At 29.8% G+C, this 20,655-nt stretch overlaps 2 protein-coding genes across 6 annotated transcripts in view; one reads left to right on the top strand and one right to left on the bottom strand.

The window, feature by feature from the left end:
* The window catches only part of LOC106686642 (4'-phosphopantetheine phosphatase), a 54,930-nt gene extending 35,451 nt beyond the window's left edge, over positions 1-19,479 (bottom strand). The window contains exons 1-2 of the mRNA XM_067052130.1: positions 19,379-19,479; positions 17,296-17,393 (exon numbers count right to left, since the gene is read on the bottom strand). The gene's annotated coding sequence lies outside the window, so the exon portion shown is untranslated. The remainder of the gene's footprint in view (positions 1-17,295; positions 17,394-19,378) is intronic.
* LOC106686643 (androgen-induced gene 1 protein) lies at positions 3,835-20,419 on the top strand. 5 transcript variants are annotated; one of them, XM_067052133.1, is made up of 8 exons: positions 7,849-7,979; positions 8,508-8,658; positions 10,829-10,996; positions 14,767-14,936; positions 15,009-15,158; positions 15,425-15,639; positions 16,408-16,559; positions 19,459-20,419. In XM_067052133.1, exons 3-8 carry the CDS (start codon positions 10,957-10,959, stop codon positions 19,530-19,532), a joined length of 801 nt encoding a protein of 266 aa, XP_066908234.1. In that variant the 5' UTR covers positions 7,849-7,979; positions 8,508-8,658; positions 10,829-10,956; the 3' UTR covers positions 19,533-20,419. The 5 variants fall into 5 exon arrangements, with proteins under 5 accessions (XP_014285528.1, XP_014285529.1, XP_014285527.1 ...); XM_014430042.2 differs by lacking the exons at positions 7,849-7,979; positions 10,829-10,996 and adding an exon at positions 3,835-4,138; XM_014430043.2 differs by lacking the exons at positions 7,849-7,979; positions 10,829-10,996 and adding an exon at positions 5,729-5,868.
* The last annotated feature ends 236 nt before the right edge of the window (positions 20,420-20,655 follow it).

Here is a 20,655-nt window from a genome sequence, read left to right on the forward strand (position 1 = left end):
TGAAGAAGTTTGTCGGGGGGTGCGGTCAGCAAAGAACAACATAAATAAACAAAACCATATTTATTTATTTTATGCCGACGTTTCGACCTGAGTTTCAGATCTTCATCAGGGCTATAGAACAAAAAGGATAACAACATTTAGAGTAACATACAATTGAAAAGGAATAGTATACAAACAAATTTAGAATTATATAAAATATGATTTAATTCAATATTTTATACAGCAGCAAATGTGATGTGAGTTATATTACAATAGCATGATACAAACGTATTTTTTTTTCTTATGAGACGATTTGGAACATATCTTATTCTACCAATGGTACTAGGAGAAGATGTGAATAATTAGCTTTTTGTTGAACTGATTCCCGATTTGTTTCATTGGTTAACATATCTGGAGGAGCCTCCGACTTGATGATGAAACGAAATGAAAATAAACAAATAACATGATATTAAATAAAAAAAAAAAACAGGGGATAGAAAAGTTAGAGGGTGATGTTAACAGGGTTGATGGAACTTTTCCTGCCCAACCACCTCGCAGGAAGGGAGATGGGTTGAGAGAACGTGAATGTGTCTTCGTGTGATATGTTGTACTATTTCCAGTTGTAGTTCGTTATGTATGTGTACCATGTTTCGTCTCTTGAGTGATGTTGTATACATTTAGTTCGGGGATAAAATAAGAAGCTGACCATTTCATATCCTTGGCTTATCATTGAACAGAGAAACTACGTCCCTACTATTGAGTCTAAGAGCCTTCATAAGTTTTAAATATAATTTCTTAATAATTTATACGCCATCATATATATTTACATAAATAATTAACTTGAAAAAAGTGAGCATTTTAATTAATGAGAATGATGTGCATGTATTTCCCTGGAAATTTTTATGGAATTCAACGCTCTAATGGTAAAAGTGTTTCTCCCGAAGTGTGAGAACTCTACTGCAGTCGTTGCGAGAGAAAGCTTTCCAAGAATGGGCCAATTGCTAGTGGCAGGGTATTGGAGTTCGCCATTTTTAAAAGAGACCCCGAAAACTAACAGATATGTGTGTGAGAAGCAGGTACTCTCGGGGTCAGAATGGGCCAACGCCCTGAAACTAAATATTATTATGAACCCCTGCGTGGAGTCCCAGGAGCCAGCGGACAGCAGAGAGAAGTTGGGCCCGTCTGTCGCAAATGCGGCAGAATCTGAAACATCAGCCCATGTACTTGGACAAATCTCTCAACTCCCCTTTCATAACAAGCAGACAACACAGGGTTAAAGATTAACTGATGAAGCGAAAAGGAAAGGATTTCACCTGCTTCGACGAGGCTTTTGTATTGGCTCCGACGGATCTGTGAGATATGCAGATATTGTTGCGTACCCTAAAACTGAAAGGAGGCTCTGGTCTTGGGTCCTAAGGTAATTTTTTGATAGCAATTAGGATAGAAAAAATACATTGTTCTCTTTCTACATTCTTCTTCACAATAGCAACACATTTTGAATTCAATATTCAAAATTATTTGCCAATCTACCAATTGAATTTCAAAAGCTTCCAATTACGAACGTATGAAATCTTAATTCGTTAATTTTCCTTTGAGACTATCTATAATATATGTAGTCAATCTGATAAAAATATCTGGCCACAATGCGCAAACCACGTGAAATCTTCTAAAAAAAAAAAAAGATAATTAAATGAAATAAGTGCTCTCAAAGCTTCGAAACTTTCGCGTTTTTTTTCCGGTCCCTCAAAAAAAAAAACAGAAAAATAAAGACGGTTTAATAAAATGCAATATTTAATGAAACATAACTCGAGTTGAGTACAACCTTTTTTTACCGTTGGTACTTGAAGGCAATCAGCGACATACTTGTCTGAGATTTGATGTGCCCGTTCTGTGGGAAATAAACTCTTATATTTGGAGGTGAGGGGCCTCAGCGTAATGGTTAAAATAGAAGTACAAATGACAATTAAAGAAGAAATATAATAAATAAATTATAATATAATTAAGAGATAGAATTAGAAAATAGTAGGAGGTACAAGAGAAGAGAAGACTTATGGTAGGGTGATGCTGATAGGATTTTTGAGGTCCTCTCTACCCTGCCACCACCCAGGAAGGGGGATGGGGTTACATATCGCGTAACTTTATGGCAAGATATTACAACCCAAAGAGAGAAAACATCATCCGTTCCATGAAGCTTTTTACATTTCTTTATGAATTGAAATACATTCAGTCCAAAAATGTATTTAATATTTTTAAGTGTGGAAGAAGTAACATTCTTTAGCGTACTCCCAAATTTTAAAATTATTAAAAATGAGTCGTAGCGAAAAAAAGGTTGGAAATGTCCGACCTTTGCTATTTCCCCATTGTCTTCTATTTCAGACAGTACTTAAATTCATAGCCTTTCTGATCTTAGAAGTTAATTCTCATCCTGATTGTCCCTTGAATTTATATGCACTCATTCAAAACGTTTTTGTTTTTTAATATTGTGACATCATAGTTATAATTCTCTATTCTTAAATACTTTTGGTTGTCCTGTATTAATGAACTGGTCCCAATGTGCCTACATAGCAGTTTCTTTAGGTTCCTGAGAAATGCAGAATTAGGAAAAAATATTTTTTATGGTGGTGACAGTCAAATTGCAATATCATTGTCTGATGATAACTTTATTATAAAAACACATCTAAAGTGGATGATCTTTCGTTATTTTAATGAACTGTATAATTTTTTGTTTTGCTTTTTAGATTGACTACCATCTCATCAAAATATTTTTTAAAAAATTAAATTTTTTTTTTTATAAAAAATTTTCATTTATAAATTTCCCAAAGTTCCCTCATGAAAATATCTTTCAAGGCTATGTTAATATATGATATATAATTCACACACAACCACGTTTACTAATTACATTTTTTAGTTAATACAGTTGTAAATTTCATAAAATATGAAACAAAAATGTATATTATATTAATTTTTTTATAATTGATTTTATTAAATTATAATAGTTTATGGTTATGGTTATATCATTACAAACAGTCAAGGGCGTCTTTTGCATGATATTATATCATCCCATTATAAGCTGTTAAAAAAACTAACAAACTGTTACTAACCCTGTAATAGATATGGGCAAAAATTAACTATTGTTTAAACTAATAACTAAAATTTCCATGGATACGAGCCTTATTTATGAATGAAACATGGTTAAATAAATATCATATCCATTGTAATTTTAGCTATTAGTTTCAACTGTAGCTAATTTTTGCTTATCTCTGCCCTGTAAGGGCAACTAGGGCGATCTGGTAATAAATGAAAAAAAAAATTATGTTTTGATTTTAGAATATTTTTTTTGTGACAAACCAATATTTTTTCGACTACTAATTGTTAAAAAAATAAGAGATAAAAAAAAAATAAACAACTGAAAATGTTACTGAATATTTTTACTAGATTTCACTGGTGTTTTTGAAAATTGAAGTATATTTGCTTTGTTATAAAATACATAAAAAAAAAAAAAAATTGAAATAGACACCAACTGAAGTAAACTAATTGATAGAGTACCTCTTACAAATCTACTTTCATGGTTTAAGAAGGGTAAATTTTTGGTATTTGAAGCATTCAGAAAAAATGGTGGTTACTGAAAAAATGAAAACTTTTTCAATTTTAAAATATTCTATCTGCAATCAGGAGTAACTAGCCATAACTTAGTGTCAATTTTACTCTCTTGAGAAAAATTTTCTAAAGAATCTTTTTTACAATTTAGGAAACAGCCATTAAAAAGCCAGTGATGCCAAAAACTTGAATTTATAAAAAATTTCAGCCTCATTTTTGGAAATTATAAAATTTATAAATCTGTTTATTTTTTTTTAGGCAAACACTGCCAAGTTGTACTTGGAGGAACAGCCAGTTTGACATTAAGAGAGGAGTACTGGAAATAAAACTAAAAATATCTGGATTGTTTAAAGATTTGAATCATTACTTTGACAGAACATAAACTTTTCACATAATAAAGTGATAACTTTGTCTCACAACTCTTCTCTGGCCTTGAAATTTCTGTAGCAATAAAACATATTACTAAAAGAAGTACTTCACTCCATACAGCAGTGCAAATGAGTGTTATTAGAAACCATACTTCTATCAATGCCCTCTGGCTGGACCAAATTATAATTCATGGGTAAATTTTAATATTTATATTATAAAACTTAAACAATGGTTTTGGTATATTTAAAAAAATAAATAACTAGACTTAATTGAAAGATTTTTTTTTTTTTTAATAGTAAACATTCAAGTCCTTAATATTGAATGAATTGAACTAAATAATAATTTATCGAAGCTCTCAGTTCATAGTGCACCAAATTAACCACCACACCTTCTAAACCCTAAAAATTGAATTAGTTTACCAGAATACTTTTAAATATAGAATATATTTTATTTGTCTGATTTTGAGCTTGTCTTTTAGGAACTAACTAATTTAACTTTAAATAATTGAGTTTAAACAGCTCTCATTTATACTATACTATAATATTCCCAGTTGGAAGTTAAAATCAAATTTATAGAATCATCACAAACTATAAGAAATTTTTGGAGATAAAGAAATTCTTTAATGTTTTAATGTTTTTCATAAGGATCAGTATAGCCGAGAGATGATATAGATCATGCTTTTAAAAAATATATAAATAAAAATTGTAGTTAATATATTTTTCTTAGCTCCATGGGTGTATCAGGTTTGATTTATGGGGTAAGTAGGGTAGTAATATAATGGGTGGATAATAATATTCATCAAAATTAATGCATTCAATAATTTTTAACATTTCGAGAATAGATCTTAAACATCAGAACTAAAAATTTAACAATTTATTTCACATTAATATTATTACTAAATTGCAATAACTATTTAAGTAATACATTATTAAGTATTTTAATGATTTAATTTAAAATACCTGAGACTGCTTTATACAAATAAATATTCTTTCCATCATCTCAACAAAAATAACATTATATGTCAATTATTAAAATTTTATAATTAGGTTATTTATTTTATACGTAGCCAATTATTGCAGTACTCCTTTGTCATAACTGAAGTATTTAGTTATGTTCTGCTTTGCTCTTTGGTCCTTTTTTTTTATTATTGTTTTTTATAGTCCACTTCTTTTTCATTAGTTCATATTTAATTTTTTATCTAATTGTATTTACCTAACAATTGAAGACATGAGAGATGGACATTTTAATATTACAAAAACATTATTCTTAGGGAAAAAAAAATTGTAATCTGTATTTATTGCTGTTTTAGAGTAGAAAATTAAATTTATAACTTCTGAAAGCTACCAAAATTCAAAGTTTTCAAAAATTACACAAGATATTTTTTAGAAAGAATTATATAAAGTTTTATCATTGCAAAAATAATATTCAGCTTCATCTAATCATGTCTTCAATCATACCAATTGATTTCTATGGTTATTTCTATTATTTAAAATTTTTCTGATATATTTTTTTATTTTTTCAATTTATCATCTAGTTATTTTATTTATAATTGTATTGTGGTCAGATAGATTCTTTGGGCCAGTTTTGTAAATTATAGTTTATTATATTTACATTCAACCTGAGAGAGGATAAGAAATTAATTAGAATTCTTGTTATATAACAACAATGAGATAAAAAAAAATAAAGCAATAGATATTAGATATAACAATAGATAGACTATAACAAACAATAGATTAGAGGACCAAAGAGCGTCTTAGTTTATTTCTAAATATCTCAGTAATGACAAAGGACTGCTATTAGTTACAATTGCTGCTTATACAATACAAAATTTTATTAGTTTTTTTTTTTTCAAAACCCCTATTTGAACTTATTCGTGAATTATACCAGGAAGAATGGATTCAGAAGTGATGCTTCTTTCCTAAAGTGAGTTTCATTTTAAAACACTTCATGAGATTAGAATTTTGTTTATTTAGTAAAATGAGTTAATTTGTGAAATGAAATTGTGCTAGGGCACACCAAATTTATAAATCGTAGACTAAAAACTACTTACAATATTTATAAGTTACTACTGCGCAAGGGCCTATAGTGCTGCTGTTGCCTGTTGTGATGGGGACAGAGGTTGTAAGGTCTGAAGCAGTGAATTTGTTTGGTATTTCAGTCAGTTTTGGAATTTGATGTGTTGTCTCCAAATAAATTCTAGGACAGTTGGAATATTTCTTAGGTTGTATAGTGCTGGCGGTTTATCCTTCTTTCATACTGTAGTCCAAACAATCTTCCACAGTCCAAGGGCTGACAGCTCTCTAGATGGCGTTGTGTGCCATCTGTGAGGTGCATGAACAAGGGGGTGCTCTAGAGGAGCGCTGATCGGAGGATACTTTTATATATTTGTAGTTTTATTCAAAGGGAAAGAGCTGATGATGCCAGGAGATGGTTTAGGCACTAGAACTTCTTCTAAACCGTCTTGGTTCTTTGATAAATATGGGTAAAAAACTTTTAGTGAGGATCCAGTTTTATACCCAAATATGCGGTAGCATTGGATAAGGAGATTATGGAATTTGCCGTAGAGATGCTAAGGTATCCTAGGTGTTGAACTATTTGTTGAATATTTTTTTGGCCTGTCATAGTGCATGTATTGGGTTACTACACTACCACACTACTTCTGTGGATAGTGATGTCATCTGTGTAGGTAGTGAAGTTTAAAATCAGGCAAATCTTTCCTCCTTTATGTCATTAACAGTCTAATCAGCTAACTTATTAGTTCATCTTTCATATTTTTATTCAAAAAATTAGACTAAAAGAATAATAATAATAATAATTAGAGACTGAATTTTTGTGCAGTAAAAATCCACAGTATACAAAAAACACCCAAATTCTGCAACAATTAACTTTTTGGTTTAATTTATAATATTAACGCATGTAAACCTTATCTAAATTTGGTTTTTAATACAATTCAATAATTGACAAATAATTTTATTAATTTTTCTGTCTTTTTGGTTTAATTTATAATATTAACGCATGTAAACCTTATCTAAATTTGGTTTTTAATACAATTCAATAATTGACAAATAATTTTATTAATTTTTCTGTCTTCTCTTCTTCAATCAGATAGCTCTCACAACGCCCTGCAAAGTGGGGCAAAATATTTGTTAACAATAAACAGTTTTCTTTCTTCAAGTTATTAATGTTTGGATGAGGAATTGATTATATCAGTTTCAGATATTTTAAATTAAATTATTATAAAGCTTTATGGTGTATCACATAAAATTTAGCAATAATACTAATTCAATATAAACTAACAAATTTTTATATATATTTTTTTTCATGGAATACCCTTATCATACTTCTTTATTTTCTTAATGAAGACGTTTCAGACATTTGTCCATCATTAACTTCATCCTTATATTCTAAGAAGTATAATAAGGTTATTACTCAAAAAAATAAAAAAAATATATAGAAAATAAAGAAACCCTTAGAAACAAGTTGAACACTCAAATTAAATTTTTAGTCTAGAAGATCAGATTGAACAATCAAAAACATTACAAATTACATTAATGTATTAATTTGGATTTATAAAAATAATGATAATGGAATTAATTTTAAAATTCAAATTTTATTAAATTATATGATTAAATAATACGATCCATTGTCCCTCCTTACTTTTAGTCATTATCAAATATTTAATCACGGCAATACTAAATTATTCAAAATTTGCAATACTAGGACTTGGAAACATCTGTTAAAATATTATTTATCAAAGCTATTATAATTTGACAAATTCTGCTAGTCATTTTAGTGAAGCATGGAGTAGAAAGTCCAAAAAAGAAAAAAAAAATGTTTCTTGAAACAAGATAATATTCAATATTAAATAAAAATAAGATAAACAAACAGATATCTGGGAACAGATATAAACTAAACTGAAACACTTGATACACATGATAGTGTTGCATTCTTCGTTAAAAGATTATCATTGTGAGAAGTGAAGCTGATTGATAAGGTATAGTAGGTCAATGAAAATTATGGACAATTTAAAAGAGGTAATATTATTTATAGAGGTAACAATATTTCAATCTAGTTAAAATTGTTTGATTGTTAATTTTGTTTTATATTTATAAAAAAAAATTATTTCATTGCTTTGGGATACAACCTTATACAATAAGTTTTCTTAGAAAAAAAAACCCTAAACAACAATAATTTTATAAAAATAAAATGCATATAATTGATTAATTTTTATAGTAATACATGCTTTGTACCTTTATGATGATATTCACTAGTTGTGGTTATAAATAATTTCCTGTTTCTGTTATTAATGAGTTTAAATAATTAGAAAAAGATAGGAAACAATTTTGGGTCAATTTATTTACTTATTCTATTATATTAAGTATGGTGTCTATATTTTGTTCTGAGGGCATTTTAGTTGTTTAATGTAAAATGGATAGTTATTAACAATTTAATGCATTTGTTTTGGAATATTAGGTCAATTTGGAATATTTGTAATTTTTAGTTGAGTTAGTGGTAGTCCATATAGAACAGTTAAAAACAAAATTTATGTTTATATTGTACAGTAACATGAAAAAAGAAAGATGAGAAAAAAGAAGGCAGAAGTACAAAAACGTACCAAGGAGACCTGTATCCTAATAAAATTTAATTATTTCTGAAGATTTAAAGGAATAACTATGCCTCATAAAATTTCTTTTTGGGATAGAGTCATCTCAAGTAAGTTTTATTACACCATTTTAAATATATGAAGATAGATAATATGTATTAGATAGATGGTAAATTTTATTTCAAATATTTAAACAACTGAAATATTTTCAGTTTTGAGTTATTTATTTCAGAATATTCTATTGAAACATTTGGACCTGAAGCCATGAGTAACTCAAACAGCAATAAATAACTAAACTTAGTGAAATACTAACATTTCATCAATTTAGTCATCATTTTGAGGGTTGACAAAATAAAAGATCGCATAAATGAAAATCAGAGATAGCACTTCTTATATCAACAGCTAAAGAAACTAATCAAGTAGCACATCACTCTAAAATAGTAAAACATTTATTGTGAAATGAGGTGAGATTGTGCCATGTGGGAATACAATAGGCCAACATAGAATCCCGCAAGTAAGTGCTCTCAGGAAGGTTGTCATTAAAGTTTACCTGTTAATTCCCAGTGGTATATTTTTTGGTTGTCATGTTATTAAAATAAGTTCACTTCATAGAGTGATATTGTGCCAATCTTTTTTTGCTAGTCTGTGTACCCACCATTTGGGGCTTGAGCGGATTTATTTTGGTGCCTCTAGGAAAGAAGAAGAAATTTTTAACATAAAAAAATTATATTTTGGTCCGAATACAGAAAATGTATACTTTTTGTGTGTATGTGTGTGATGAAGATATCGTTTACATAAACATATAGTGTAAATTTTTGAGAAATCAAAATTTAAAAAAGGAAAAACTAATAAACAAATTAATTAAAACAATTTTGCTAATAGTAAGAGGTTTTAGAATGTCCAACAACTGAATCATTGCCAACTATAAAGGAGAAAAATGGACTCCTAATCTCACCAGTCCCAACCAATTTTTTTTTCCTACCCTGAAATAAAAAGCTACGATATCTATCTTTCTGCTCTAAATTCATCTGAATATGCTGGTCAATAAAGAAACGGTACAGAAAAAACTTTAAGAACTGGCACAATATGACCTAATTTTATGGTAATGAACAGTAAACGAAATGTTTTGGAATGAAATTCTAACTCAACTTGGTTAGTCTTTTTTAAATTGTTGATATAAGATTTGCTGTCCCTGATCTGCTTCTTTCATTTCTGATGTTACCATAATTGATGATATTTAAAAATTTTGATTTCATTTTTTGAGTTTATAATAGATTAATTAATTGTTATTTCTATTATTAGAATCACTCTTATTAAAGACTTATGAGCTAATTTACAGAATGGTTACATTTAAATATGTCAATTTTTTATTATTAGAAAAAATAGCACTTTCAAAATTTTGTTCTTTTTATTTAATAATCTACATTGTTTCAGAGTTCATTGCCCATTTTCTAGTACCTTATTTCTTTTTAAGATAATTTATTTTATCTTCTAATTAACATGTCATCATATTTAAAAATTGATTATATATATATATTAGAAGATTCGCCCCACTTTGTAGAGCCTATACATATATACATATATAGAGCCTATACATATATATATATATATATATATATGTATATATGCGCATAATTATGAAAGTGGTCTAAGTCCAAATTAAAAAAAAAGATTAAGATGATGGTCAGGGGTACAGTCAAAAGAAAACAGAAGATAGTGAACAACTATTTATTTGCTGAAGTTGAGGCTGTTCCATTTCTGACCATCTTCTTCATAATTAGAAATATATCATATTTATATATGTATAATTAAAAAAAAAATGAGTTTATCAGTTATTTCACACCACATTATTTTAAACTAAATTAATTCAATGTAATTTTTACGATATGGTCAAAAATAAACCATTAGATAGTGGTTGTAATTTCAATATTACATGGAATTCATTTAAAGTTAATAATGAACGTGATCTAAGTAAAAAATTAAAGAAATTATATGAACACAACTTTAAAATGGGGTGTGGCCCTCTTGGACATGTTTCTGAACTACACAATAAGCCAACAAATAACATTACGTTCCGGTCTCTCTAACAATACATGAAATACATTTAGTTCTATCTTTAAAGTGCATTAATTCAGTTGGACTCTTCCGAACTAATATTTGGCGTAAAAATAATTTATATATTTTACCACTATATTAACAAATAGCGGTTCAGGTAAACTAATGAAAACGTACTTATATATGTATATGTTAATTATTATTCGGATATGATGTGATTTGCAGATATAACATCTTGTAACACTTCCAAGAAATAGAAAAGAATAAGACAATTATCATCTACAGATGAATCATACCAAGACTTCACGGCAAATTTAGAAACCCCAGAAGTGGTGTAAGGTTAAGCAAATGAAATGGTGCAGAATAAGAAAAGAAAAAGGACAAGAAATGGAGGTAGTTACACACAAAGCATCAAAAAAATTAATAGAAATAATGGCGAAGACTAAAATAAAAAAAGATCAAATCCTCGAGAGTTCCAAAATTTTTGAAAATAAGGATTGCTTTTTCTCAAACATGTTTAGATCGCATAGAATATTACAAAAGGAAATACAATTTTTAATGAGGCGTAGATAGTTGACTGTAAATTAATGGTTGGAGAAGTTTGTCGGGAGGGAGGGGGAGGGGTCTGGTCAGCAAAGAACAACATAAATAAACAAAACCATATTTATTTATTTTATGCCGACGTTTCGACCTGAGTTTCAGGTCTTCATCAGGGCTATAGAACAAAAGAGATAACAACATTTAGAGAAACATACAATTGAAAAGGAATAGTATACAAACATTTTGTAATTATATAAAATATTGAATTGAATCATAAATGATTAAAAATTGATAACTGATAATTGAATAGTAAAAAAAAAAATAAATACAAATGAAATTGATTGATAATCGTGGAATTAGATGGTAGTAGATTGAAAACAGTCGATGATGAAATATAATATCATGTAGGTAAGAAGATATGTATAATGTGAGATATGCAAGTAGTGTCTAAAAAACTGAAAAAATAAATAAATTGAATCTACAAATTGAACAATACGACAGACAATGAAAAATAGTGAGTGGCTTATATCTGAATTACAGTGTGATCCAATTACATGATATAAGCCAATCACTATTTTTCATTGTCTGTCATATTGTTCAATGTTTCTCTAAATCTTGTAGTTATCTCTGTTGTTCTTTGAGTGAGAGGCAGCCCGCTGTTTCAGCAATTCCAGGAGGAATACAAGGATCAGAGGCGAGAACTCCAGCGAGCTATCAAATCAAGTAAGCGACGTTGCTGGAAAGAGCTTTGTGATGAAGGGGATAAGGACCGTGAGGAAGACCCTACCGCACAGTGATGAAGAAACTGAAAGCCAGCGCTATGAACTCGCCCATGTGCCCGGTGACAGTGCAGAGGATCATTACTACTTTGTTTCCTGAACAAAAGGAATTGAGGCAGACAGGGTCGTTGCCCCCATTTGACCCGGTAACGACAGAAGAGCTCAGTGACATCTGCCGAAGCCTCCAGATAGGAAAGGCCCTGGGCATAGACGGTATTCCGAATGTAGCACTAAAGGAGGCAATGGAAACCAGGTAAGATCTCTTTCTGGATGTCTTTAGTTCCTGCTTGCGTGAGGGGTCCTTTCCCTCACCATAGAAAAGACAACGCCTGGTTCTGATCCCAAAGAGCAAAGGAAGCCCATCAGAACCTTCAGCCTATCGACCGATTTGCCTGTTGGATACAGCGGGGAAGGCTCTGGAGAAGGTCATTGCAAATAGGCTACAAGAGTTCACAGGAGTGGCAGGCCTCTCCAGGAATAAATTTGGCTTCCGGAAAGTGAGATCCACAGTAGATGCCATCACGTTGGTGGTGGAAAAGGCCAGGATTGCTATAGCAGGGAAGAGATGGAGAAGAGGCGTAAAATGCTATTGTGCTATTGTCATGATGGATGTAAGGAATGCCTTTAACACAGCAAGATGGAGCTTCATCCTGGATGCCCTACTGGTAATGAACGTCCCTGAATACCTCAGGAGTATCATTCATGACTACTTCAAGAATAGGACCTTGATATGTTCGACAGAGGATGGCTCGAGAAGGGCTTGGTGCTGGGACCTCAGTTGTGGAATGCGATGTACGACGGAGTCCTTAGGCTTAGTCTACCAGTGGGTTCCGAAATAGTGGGCTTTGTTGATGATATTGCGGTGGTCGTCGAAGCAAAGTATAAAGAAGAGCTCATTCTAAAGGCCAACCATTGTGTCGCTTCGGTTCGAGATTGGCTAGAATCTGTAGGGCTGCAACTAGCAGACAGTAAGACAGAGGCCCTTCTCGTCAGTAGCAGGAAAGTGAGGGAATCCATAACCTTGAGAGTGGGTAGGCAAGAGATCCAGTCCAAGCCTTCTTTGACTTACCTCGGGGTAAGGATCGATGATAGACTTCGGTTCAGAGAGCATATCCAGTGGGTGAGTGATAAAGCGGCTAGGCACTGTCACGTTTAATGCCCAACATAGGCGGACCCAGGAACAGCCGTAGGTTGTTGATATCCTATGTGGTCCCATCCATTCTGCTCTACGCAACTCTAGAGAGTGCAGAAAACGTTTTCTTCTTCTGTCACCGCTTTCATGAAGAAAGAAGAAACTTCCGACGAATTTGCGGCTCAGACCCGACAGCAGATAATATCGTCAATATTATGCTGCTTAACCAAGATTATTGGATGGCAGGCCAACAATTTGCTGCACAGGTGATGCAGAAGTTAAGAAATGAGGAGAGAGATAGGCGAATCAGGAGATAGCCTAAAACAATGAAGCGGCACTCAGCCAATCATCCCCATGATGTAATTACCCCTGGAGGGTGAGAAACAGGAGTAGGGCGGTAGTTTTAGTGGGTAAAATTAAGCAATGTTTTAATTGTAATAGTTATTAATCAGAAATTACACTATGTATTTCTAGTTTTATAGTAATTAGTTGAAGAAAGTATTTGTTCAAAAAACTGCTTTTTTTAGCAGACGATTAACCTGGAATGCTCACTCAAGACTGAAAAGACAGGAAACTGCATGTTGATTTCGACTATTACAGCACTTACTAGACAAAAGGTCTAAACTTCCAACACACTACAAAAGACTGATCTACATGACTGTAATAAGGCCAATCTGGAGATATGGAGTTGAGCTTTGGGGCTCCACTAAACCTTCGAATTCCTCTCGTATTCAATCCTTACAATCCAAAATCCTTCGTAAAATCATCAATGTTCCTTATTTTGTCACAAATAAAATCATACATAAAGACCTTAAAGTTCCCTATGTAACCGATCTAGCCCGAACCAGATATCACTCCTTCTATTATAAACTCCCTAACCAATCAAACCCCCTGGTTTCTAACCTTGCATCCTCTTCCATTCCTGACAATCCTCCGAGGCGCCTGAAAAGATGATGGCCACGAGACCAGCTAATGTAAAATGTCATTAGAGTGCTACCAATGGGTAGTTTCTCTACACGCCTGTAACACTTCTATTTAACTTAGATCAGATTTACTAAATGTATTATAATGTACAGTTATAAATAGCAATAAATAAATATTTAGAAAAAAAAAAATTTGCATGAAAACATTGGGGCCAATAAGGCCTATTGTGTGCCAATTACAAACATGCCAGTACTGCAATTAGCATCATAGCACTGTGGTGAGCTCATTAGAGCTTATGATTGGTAGATTCCAAGAAACTTAATAAGCTTAAGGGCAACAATACTAGGTAAAAGAATGATGGTTCGAATTTTATCCTAAAAATACTCATAAACAAAATCAATTCCATTGTTCTAAAAATCCAAAGGACTGTATTGAAGTTCATTCACAACATTTCCATTGTTAGGTTCATCTTATATTGAAGTTCAATAATTTATATGTTTTGTAATTGGTACCAAACTAATTATGTTTTCTTTTTTTTTTTTAAATAAATTATATTTAAAATTAATGTATTTGAAGTTCAGAAAATTTTATGGTAGTAAAATTAGGAGTTGTGGCGTTAAATTAGAAATTACCAACAAAGCTTATTTTAAAATTTTGCAGCAATATAAAAATAATTGTAAAACTTAAGCATGAATATCTCAACATGATATTTGAAATATAATTTATTAACTAATAAAACTATATATATCTAGTTATATGTTAACAAAATTGTTATTAATTTCATACAGAACCCCGAGCTCTGATACACTTATTGCACGTAGTTACATTATCAATGGCTGTCTGGAGTATCTCACATGCTTATATTATAATATCAACAACGGAAATTGATTTTTCTAAGGACAAATATTTCAAGCATGCATTTGAAAATAAAGAATTCCTCTTCAGTGTATGGGCAACTGTGAGCTCAATTGTTCTTCATTTTTGAGTTAAAATTTGTATACTCATATATTGATTCTTGTTTTTATTTCAGTGTTCCCAAGTAATATATTTTGGAATTTATTTATTAATAGACGTGATTAATATTTCTACTAAAAAATCTGAACAAGTTCTGAAGATAAGGGAAACACTTTATAATGCGGCTAATTTCTTCCTATTTTCTATAGTTTTTCCTTTGACCCTAGTAAGTGACAATATATTTATTTTTTTTTTAATATTAAGATTCTTGAGAGAAAATATGGTAAATCCCAAATTGAGAATTCACACACCACTGTGACTCTTAACAAAACAATCTTTAAGAAATAACCCATTATTTTCTAATGTAGATAGAAATGCTCAACAGTAAATGAAGATAGAAAAAGAATGTACTCTCTCATGAAATAATTCGTCGTTGAGATATTTTTAATAAGCGATTAATGTAAGTTATTTTTAAATATTCTGTTTTTCTAGATTACTTCATTTTTATTTTGGGTGATGTACTTTTGGGATAAAGAAAAGATGTATCCTAAGCAACTGGATATGTTCCCGTTTTACTTAAATCACATGATGCATACCATGCCCCTGCCGGGGATCATACTATACATGTTTTCTCATGTAAGAAAAGAACCTAATAAGTACAAAACTTTACTACCTTTGGTAGTTTTGCTGATTTTATACAACGAATGGTAAGTATAACCATTCATGTAAGGTTTGTCTAATAGTATAATTGTTCTATTGTGAGTCAATTTAAAATAAATTATCACATTTTTATTTAATATGACATATGTAGCGTGACCTGAAACTACTCGGATCCATCAAAATAAGAGGGAAAATGATATAATACCTGTGAACCTGGCACTAAGCTGCTATCTGTTATAGAGATTGTAAATAATTTATATATTTTTATAATAAGATACCTAGGTATAATTTAAAACATTTTTCACTGTGTCTAAGAAACACCAAGGTGTACCACTAATTAAAAAATAAACAAATCAAAGCAATGTTATGTAGGTAAATTGCTCTGAAAAACATATAATTGCAATATTACTGTTGATAAGTTCTCCCCATCTTTTCTAAAATTGAGCCGAAACACTTTTTAAGCAGGGGAAACATTTCTTTAAAATTAAAACACTGATTAAAGAACTTGTCAGAAGTTGAGTGTAATTTAGAAACCTAGTTGAAATGCTAGCATCAGCCTGTCCCCACAGAAGGTCAGCTACACTACAGAGTACATCTGCATTCTTAAAATTATTTGTTTTCCTTGATTGGGAGGATAATTAAATACATTAGAGTTTTATTGCTCTTGCATATATGTAGTACAGCTCTTTACTAAGTATATATATGATAAAGTGATGATCTACTGTTTAGATCAAAACTTTCGTAGAAAACTAAATAAAATATTTTGTAAAGCTTTCATACAATATAAAATTAATCAACAGTGTTGTCTTTTTCAGCGTCTTTGGTATTAGAAGAAGAAAAGGAGTGTGGGTCTACCCAGTTTTTAATTTTTTAACATTTTCACAAGTTCAGGTGGTTGCAGCTATCACTATGATAACTTCGATAGGTTCCCATTTTTTGGGTTACTATTTGTTCAACATCCTAAAAGGTATTTATCCGATGAATAATAATCATTATTTCAATATACTGCTATTCTACAAATTAATAAACTAATAGTAAATTTCCCAAATAATGATTTATTAAACCGCTCAAACATAAAATATTCTATATATATGTATATATAGTTGACCGTAAAACTTAGATATAAGAAGATGATCAGGGTTGTGGTCAAAAAAAGAACAAATAGTTTATAACTATTTTAATGTCCGACGTTTCGCCCCACTTTGCAGGGCTTCATCAGGGCTAAAAAGATACAAAAAAAAAAAATGAGAATATTACAACAATAAGATACAATAAGGTAATTTAAGCTAGGATAAATATTATGTAAAAATACGAAATTGCATATAAACCTCCATTATGCTTGTTTTATTTATATGTAATTTTGTATCACTTTATTTTTACATAATATTCATTCTAGCTTAAATTACCTTATTGTATCTTATTGTTGTAATATTCTTATTTTTTTTTGTATCTTTTTAGCCCTGATGAAGCCCTGCAAAGTGGGGCGAAACGTCTGACATTAAAATAGTTATAAACTATTTGTTCTTTTTTTTTACCTCAACCCTGACTATCTTCTTATATATAAAATATTCTGAAATCATATTAGTAACATAAGTTAATTCATTGTTTGATGAATTAAAGTTGAAAATAATACAAATAAATATTTATTTTCTCACAAGGCCATTATGAAATGAAGAAAAAATTTTTATATTAAATTAGCTTACCTCGTTCAAGTTTGAGAAGAAAAAAACGATAGCAGATGGTTACTAACGCCATTATTTAAATTACCATGTTTTTAATGAACTTCCTCTCATCTTGAATGCTAGCATAAATATTTAAGATCAACATTAGCCTTTAAACTACATTGAATAATCAAAAATACAATTTAAAAAAACTCCATTATGCTTGTTGTTACAGTTTATTTTCATAAAAATTTCATATCATAATTTCAATAAGACTTGTAGAGAGAGAGAAATACTTTATTCATCCATGCTGCCCAAATACATCGGATTGCTTTGATCAATCCATGATCGGACATATATAAATTATATATAATTACATGGTATAATAAAATAGAAAGTTTTTTTCCCCACAGTTTCCTTTTACAATCAATTTCAGTCTATACACTAAATACAAATATTTCAATTCATTCCTTTTTCCTTCCCCTTTCATATTCCTTCACTTTCACCATTTCACAATTTTTTAATTCACCTGATCAACAAATTCACTCTCCCGAATTCACCCTCCCAAATCCTCTCTAATGACCCGTAAAACGAATTCACTATTAGATGACAATGTGAGGTCAAACCATTAATAATAGTCACAGCAGTAGATCAGTTTACCAAAAAACAAACAAATAAATACATTTTACTAGAACAAAACTAATACATAGATTCAAAGGGAAAATATAATAAAAAGCCGGTTACAAGAAACACTTGAATGGATAAATAAGTTTTAAAAAAAATAATAGTACTAATAAAATAAAATAATTAAATGAATAAATAAGTTAAAACACACAAATCGACAGGTCCACATATTAAAATAAATAAATAAAACAATGAATAATCTCTGAGCTAATTCCCATGCAGGTGATGATGTATGATCCCCAGACAGTCCAAAATAATATTTTCCACCAAGATCGCAATATCCCCGATGCTAACACCTAGGCCTTCTAAGAAGCTCCTTGTTCTATCTGGTACTGTTCTGCGAGATCCAAATCAGAGGCCTCTCACAAATGAAACCAAGTAGAAAATTTTGATGAAAATATTAATTTTTATAAAACTTTTTGTTAATGTTAATTTTCTCGGACTAGAACTGTGAGGGACAGAATTGTTTAACCTTCAAACAATAGTAAATACCCTCTATAATATTACAAACAAGAGCCTTCATCATAACCTCAACATCCCCCCATTTGTTCTTGATCTCATATCTTCAAAATTCTCAAACTTGAATTTACACCTTAACTCATCACCCTAATTCTCTGGCACAATTTCTATCCAGCTCCAAACATCCCTACAATTCCAAATCCCTTTTCTTGTATTATTTTTTCATATAATTTTCTTATCATTATTATTATTCATTTTAGTTATTACTTTGCTTATTTTATTTCTTAATTTAATTTTTTCAACAATGTTTCACACAATAAATAATGGTAAATAAGTTAATTTGTTTGACTGCAATTTTGCCTTTTCAGGCTGCAGTTATTTGAATTGATAAAAGTATAAGGATAGTATTTCATAAGCAATGACCTGGTAATCTCATATTTAAACTTTAAAAAATATTAAATATTGTAAGAATGTAAATATGTATTAATTTATGTAGAAAACCAGCTTTAAATTATAGGACTCAAAACAGTACTGATTTAAAGGAGGTTATAAAAAAATAATAATCCTAAAGTGTTGCAATGAATAATTTATTAAAAAGAGAAAAAAAAGATTATTTTGTGATATAAGGCTCCATTTTGAACACCCAACCCGATTTGTCTAATAAATTTTAAATTTAAGATTTGTAGTGGTCCTATGGATTTTGATAACTTAATAAATAAATTCTACTTTGCCAAATTCTAAATTATACAAATTGTTAAATGTAATTAAAATGGGATTGACGTAAGACAGGGTTTATCTAATTTTTTACACTGTGAGGAATTATAATACTTTTACTCTAATCACCTTAATTAGACATTATCTTTTTAATATAAAATTAATTAATTGATAAAATCAGAAAGTATAATAATAGACTTAATTAACATTAATTTAAGTAAAATCTTTGGCTTTTCTCAGAATGTTAGAAAATTTCTGACAACCTCACCTCTATTTTATGAAACAATCAATATAGTTTGCTGTTTCTTTGTATCAAATATCATAATTCTGACATGTTATATATTTCAGGTGTACGTTTATCAGTTGTTCAAAGATTGAAGAAAATGGAAAAAACTTCTGCACTGAAACAAAAACACGAGTGATTAATAAGGATAACAATCAAAATTTTGAGAAAAAAAAATAATAATACTAAATATATCAATGTCTCGATGAATGAACATTTTTTATTGAAAAATGAAACTATTTAAAGATTTAGTTATAATTTAATGATGTATTTCTTAAAACATCATGGGAGAATGATATATTTATGATTTTACTAAAACAAAACATTATGTTGAAATAATTACTAATTTCAATTATTATAATACATAAATATTTATAATATAAAAAAATCATTAAAAAGTGAATTTCAGAAACTGATAAGATAAGAGAAGATAAATTTTCTTATTGTTTCTTTGACTTTAGCACTTTAGTAATTATGTGATTGTGTATAATGTAATTATGAGAGTTAGAAAACTTTAAAAAAGGGCCAAGCTCAAAAAAATAATTCTTATCAAGGAACTTGGTTCCAAAATACTTTTTCTTTCCGTTCTATTCTGTAATAACGACTGCACTTATCAGTAAATGTTTATAAGTACTATTTTAGTTCCTATAATTTTATTTCAATAGTTTAATTTAATTTTTATTACTTCATAGATCAGTAAAACTTATAGTAATTGCTGTTATATAATTGAAGCTTGTTTTATGCACAAGTAGCGAGTGCATAAAACAAGCTTCAACAGTGGGAAATTCAAAATTTTAACTTCACTCGCTCAAAAGGGCTAAACAAACCCCTACTCAATCCCTTTCAGGGGATGGAATTTGAAGTTCCCGCCGATTGAATTTGTTTTGTATATTAGTACCTAGAAACTTGATCAATTTTTAACTATCAACAGCTTTCTACCTTCAAAAGTATTTTGTATCAAAATAAATTTTAAATATTTTAGTCTAATTATAACCACTTATTAATAAACTTGTGTTCATATAATTATATTTTATGATTCCATAGTGACGTACTGGTAAGTATTTCCAACAGCCTTCAAGTATTGGTCTGATTCCTTAGTGTGCTACAAATCAAGATATAATAAATGACTAGAATTGGGAACAGCTTTAACTAAATTAAATAAAAATGTATAGTTAATCATTAATAAAATATGTACATCTATATCTTAATTCAAAGAAAAAAAATTCATAATAATAAATTTTAAAACTTTAGTGCAATTTTGA

The sequence above is a fragment of the Halyomorpha halys genome, unplaced genomic scaffold (genome assembly GCF_000696795.3).
Source record: "Halyomorpha halys isolate HHAL.00 unplaced genomic scaffold, Hhal_1.1 Scaffold854.1, whole genome shotgun sequence".
NCBI lineage: Eukaryota > Metazoa > Arthropoda > Insecta > Hemiptera > Pentatomidae > Halyomorpha > Halyomorpha halys.